A 5997-nucleotide genomic window follows, 5' to 3' on the forward strand; every position below is an offset into this window, starting at 1 on the left:
ATATATCCATATTTTATTTTTAAAGGCATTTTATTCACCATAATGTCATCAAAAATACTAAAGTTCGTAGACAAAACTACTTCATTAATTTCAAACGGATTCATAAAATTCATATGGTGAATACATGAAACAATTATACGATTTTGTAATGCTTCATTTTTATAATATTTGCCTATACATTTCCAGATATTATAGATAGTTTTATTTTGGCGATTTCATGAATTTTTGGTGAAAAAGTAAAATGATGCAATTTCAAAAAGGAGATCTTTATTCACATCTATGTTATAACGTATATACGATTTATTTATCTTAATAACTTCATAAAAAATAATACATGAGTTGTGATATTCCTCCATAATATTTTTTTTTGCTAGTACCGAACTTGGATATATACTAACAACCTGATTTAATTTAATTATCTTGAGTTCGGATTTATTAATTGGTAAAGCAGCATTAGTAAAAAACCCGCTTATTATACATTTTTTAATATTAGATATAGAATCATGTTTTTCGATTCCACATGAAGTTATGGGTAAATCGAGTTTTTCACATATACTAGTTAGCTGTGTTTTTATATCTTTTATTTTAATAAGTGTATGGTATTGTAAAAAGTGATCATAACAATACGAGGTAGAGAAATTATTTTCTTCACATTGTTTAAAAATATTTAAAAACATTAAAAAATCACCACCACCTTCTATAATAAAAAATTTTTTAACGTTATCTGCTTCTTTTTCCTTTCCTTTTTGAACATAAAAAATACTATTGGCATGGGTTAACATGGATGTAATACTTAATATTTCATCAACACAATTATATTTTTCCGATGCTGATAAAATCATTTTACTCGATTTTACATCTGTTGGAAATTCAGCCATTTTCCTTCCAGTTTTTGTTAAACTTCCTTCATTATTTAATGCACCCAATGAATAAAGAAGCTCGAGCCCTTTTATTATAACAACCGGAGATGGTGGATCTAAAAAATCAAAATTAATAATATCATCCATGCCTAAACTTTTTAATAATAATATCATACTGCTAATTTCACAGCGTTGAATTTCTGGAATAGAATTATCACTTAAATCAATAAACGATTTTTTTGTAAATAATCTAAAACATTTTCCATCTTGTTTTCTACCCGCTCTACCAGCTCTTTGATTAACAGATGCTTTAGAACATGGTAAAGTGACTAAAGATTCTATACCCGAATTAGGATTATATATTTTTTGTTTACACAAACCTGAATCTATAACATATATTATGTTATCTATAGTAATACTCGTTTCACATATATTTGTTGAAAGTATAATTTTTCTTCGTATGTTATTTGTAGCTAATTTAACATTTTCATTATTACTTTTTTTATTATTATTATTTTCGTCATCTTTTTCTGTATCATCTTTTTTACCCTCATCATCGATAGATTCCTTATCGTCACTTTTATCGTCGTTGTCATTATTTTCATTTTTTACATCATCCTCATTTCCAACATCTTCAAATATACGTGATTGACATTCAGCAGGTAAAGAGGAATAAATAGGTAATATAATCATGTTCCGAAATTTCGGAGCTAATTCATTTAATTTACTTTCAAGTTCTTGTTGAACTAATTCAATTTCAAATTGGCCAGGTAAAAAAACTAATATATCACCTTTTCCCTGTGTTATATGAATTTGTAATATAGTTACAACAATAGCAGATAAATAGTTACTTTCATTATTAATAGTATAATAAATATCGACATTATATTTTCTTCCTGGCACATAAAATATTGGTGCACAATTAAAATAGGAAGAAATTTTCTCAGCATCTAATGTTGCTGATGATATGACAATTCTGATATTTTCTCTAAAATTGCATATATCTTTAATTATTGGTAATATAACATCTGTATGTAATGCTCTTTCATGAGCTTCATCAACAATTAAAACTGATATACCTTCTAAAGTTGGATTATATAATAATAAGCGTAAAAACATACCATCTGTCATATATATAACTTTTGTATTATCACTTGTTTTATTTTGAAATCTTATAACATAACCAACTTCTTTCCCTACTTTTACATTCATTTCATCAGCTACTCTATTTGCTATAGCTATACAAGCTATTCTTCTTGGCTGTGTACATATTATATTTCCATATAAGTGATATTTACATTCATACAAATATTGTGTTAGTTGTGTACTTTTTCCACTTCCTGTTTCTCCAACTAATATTAAAATTTTATTATTTTTTATAGCTTTCAATATATCATATCTATAACTATATATAGGTAACCTTTTCCTTTCATTAATTATTTGTTTCATTTTTTTTTCTTTATTTTTTTGTATATCTTCAAAAAGTTTTTGTAATTCTTTTTCTTTTTCACTCATACCAGACAAACTTTCTAAATGAACAAATTCTACAGCACTATTTAAGCCATTATTCATTTCCGAAAGTTTTTTTTCATCTCCACTTTCATCCCTTTTTATATTTTCTTTCTTATTTTTTTTTTCCTTTTCCATTTCAGTTTTCTTTTTTTTGCTTTTGCTTATCTTTTCAGAATCACTACTATAGCTATCATCACTGCTACTATATCTTTTGTATTTATCACTTTTCATTTCGTGCTTATTATAATATTTTTCTCCATGTTTTTCTTTATATTTTTTTTTTTCACTTTTTTTATCTCTTTCTTTATACCTTTCTTTGTCTTTACTTTTATGTTTATCTCTGATTTTATCTTCTATTACTTCTCTCTTTGTATCCTTTGCATAATCGATACCAGTATCAAAAACAAAGTCATTTGTAAAATTATTTTGTTGAATGGCTTCTGAGCCAAATTTCATTATACCCTTATTAATTATTTGCTGATCATAGTTATATAAAGATGGATCTGCATTATTATCATTTTGTTGTAATATATTTCCTATAAGGTTACTATATTTGTCATCAACATCTTCTTGATAAGTGTAATAACTTTCTTGTAGTTTTTCTCTTAGTTTTACATTTGCTTTCGATATATCATAAATTTTTTTAGAAAACTCCAATTCTTTAATATCCTTTTCGTCTAATTTAATTGTACTATATAATAGTTCATCATCTAACAACTTTTTTGTTATATCTAATTTTTCTTTTTCTCTTTCTTTCAAGTATTTTCTTCTTGCATTTTTTTTTAACAATTCTATATACTCTAAATTGTCTTTTAAATTTTTGTTTCTTCCTTTCTGGTATTCTAAATATAAAGAATAGGAATTATCTATTTTACTATCCGCATCATTTAAGTTTTTTTTCTCATATCCCTTCTCTTCATCGTCTGTTTTTATTTTTTTTATTGATTCATCATTCCCTTTAATATCTAGTGCCCTTTTGTTAACATCACCTTTTTCTTTCATTATATCATTAAGTTAAAAATGAAAAATTTATGCGGTGATTTGTTTAAAGGGGGTACTATGAATATATATACCGATGAGGTTTTTTTTGACTATTGAAAAATATTATATCTTAGTAAATGCCAAATATAAAATTTTACATATTTTCCCATTTACATTTATTAAGTTTAATAAAAACAATACTTATCAAATTATATAACTCTTAAAAAAAATATAATTATCATTAAGTTTCATGTTACAATATTTTATTATAATGATTTCCATCCAACTAACAAAGAAATCAAATAGAAAATCAATTCCAAAAATACATAACAAAAATAAAGGAATCTATTATAAGCCTTTATTCAAAAAGGGAAACCAAAAACGTATGCATTCATATAATATGATCATATAATCATTAGTTTTAAAACTGACTATAAAATATAACATTGTGGGGTTATGTATAATTTTTATGAATGCATATGTAATTTTACATGAAATATAATTGCAAAAATATTATCAGGGAATTTAATAAAAAAGAAAAAGGAAAGGTTATATATTCATGGAAAATATATTTCACAGTTAAATAAGTATAATATATATTCTTTATAAATATAAATTAAAACTAAATATACATGAAGCTTATTTTTTCTTTATTATCTAATAGACGTAAGTATAATTATATACAATACGTGAAGAAAAAAAAAGAATGGTTCCGTTTTAAAATTTTATTAGTACCATTGACCCAAATGATAGTTGTTCTTCCTATTTTAAATAAAAATATACACACAATTATAATACAAAAATATAGCTTATATTTTATTATGGAAAAAAAAATTATATTAATTGTCAAAGGGAAATTATATTATGATGTCCCATATCATAGGCTTCTATCAATATTGTCATTTTTTTTTATAAAAAATATATATAGGGCAAAAAATTAATAAAAAATTCACAATAAAAATATATAAAGTAATATACAGAACAAATGAAAGATCTTTATATACCCAAGAAAATATATACATTAATATTTATATCTTCATTAGGGTAATAAAATTGACACGTTATTTTTAAAGCATCCATATATATTGCGTACTTTTTTAATTATGCATTTTTTGTGAAATATTATGAATACTTTCATTTCATAATTTTTTATAAACGTTTTTAAAATTATGTTATAAAAAATACATGTCTTTGTTTCAAGTTATTATATTTAATTATATATACACAAATTATTTATTATACAAATATTTATATTTAAAAAGAGAGGGTGAAAAGAAAATATGAAATGTCTCTATTAATATATGTATACTTATTGAATATAACTGCGTGTAAAATCTTCAAATAAATAAACTATGAATTTATAGGAAACGAAAAGGTAAAAAGATTTTATAAAAATATTAATATATCGTCAAATATAATATGCCTTATTCACCTTATGAAAGAATGTGTGCATTGTTCAGGGTTTTTAATAATTAATTATCATATAGACCACATTATATACAATAAACAATGCACATAATATTAAGCTATAACATGAATAATTATTGCATTAATGTCATACACCAAGATTTTAATTATAATGTTTGTTTAGGGAATGTTTAATCATTTCTCGTCATTTAATGAAATTCAGACAGTCCTTCTACACTTTTCTTATTTTTGTTCTTAAATAACTTTTATTTATATATATAAATTGCATTAAAAAATATTTTTAACAATATATATATATATTTATCTCTTTAATAAGACCCCATCCATCTGTAATAATAACCTCTGAAGTGTCTTCTATTTTTATATTGTTTCTTTGTCCTGCATACAAATATTAAAGTTTTTTTTTTTTTAAATATATAATGCAAAAGCGATAAATTAAATTAAAAAAAATGTACAATTGTTATAATATACACATAAAAGGAATGATAAAAAGTTATATTTTATAAATGTTTATATTTTTTAATATAAGACCTGCATCGATCAACCCTTTGCATTTGTTTTCGAGGTCGTAGTAAATGAATTGAGTCAAAAAGCATTGGTATAAGGGAATTTTTTAAAAATTGCAAACATCTAAAATTCTGATTGATATCTAAATTGAGTAGCATCCTATATTATATATAATAAACGTGTATAACAATATCTATAAACTTATATATACATGTGAAAGTATTACTACACGTTTTTTTTTTAAAAACCTATAGGTTAATGTTAAAAAAAACTGTATGCTTGAAAAGGTGAATTTTGTTTTAATATATATATAACATTTGTAGATAAATTTGTATATTGTAGATACTTTTTTATGTGATTTTTAATTAAAAAATTTCCAAGAATTTGTACACAAATATATGAACATATTTATATATTCATTTAAAATGAGTATAAAAGATATAATTTTTTTACGACAACGCCATTTTTATCTTTTTGTAATCTCTATAAAGAATAATAAATTCGTAAAAAAAATATGTAATATAATAATATTTGATGAAAATATTAAATAGTTTCCATTGAAATGTTAATATATATGTGTATTATACAAACAAAATCACCGGAATATTTTTCAAATGTTCCTATGCTGTATTCCCCCCGTTTTAATATGTTGTATAAAAATATGTATATTTATCTAAAATTTAAAAGAAAAACATAAAAATACAAATGG

At 23.0% G+C, this 5997-nt stretch overlaps 2 protein-coding genes across 2 annotated transcripts; both read right to left on the bottom strand.

Annotated features, from left to right (window-relative positions):
- Positions 1-215: 215 nt before the first annotated feature.
- Positions 216-3374, bottom strand: PVVCY_1404840 (pre-mRNA-splicing factor ATP-dependent RNA helicase PRP2, putative; the record flags this gene model as incomplete). Its single annotated transcript, XM_008624547.1, has 1 exon — positions 216-3374. The coding sequence occupies one exon, from the start codon at positions 3372-3374 to the stop codon at positions 216-218; it is 3159 nt and encodes a 1052-aa protein (XP_008622769.1).
- A 1715-nt stretch (positions 3375-5089) lies between these two features.
- PVVCY_1404850 (conserved Plasmodium protein, unknown function) lies at positions 5090-5446 on the bottom strand (the record flags this gene model as incomplete). Its single annotated transcript, XM_037634899.1, has 2 exons — positions 5090-5159; positions 5313-5446. The coding sequence occupies 2 exons, from the start codon at positions 5444-5446 to the stop codon at positions 5090-5092; spliced, it is 204 nt and encodes a 67-aa protein (XP_037490938.1).
- Between the last annotated feature and the right edge of the window lie 551 nt (positions 5447-5997).

Source organism: Plasmodium vinckei (genome assembly GCF_900681995.1).
Source record: "Plasmodium vinckei vinckei genome assembly, chromosome: PVVCY_14".
Classification (NCBI taxonomy): Eukaryota; Apicomplexa; class Aconoidasida; order Haemosporida; family Plasmodiidae; genus Plasmodium; species Plasmodium vinckei.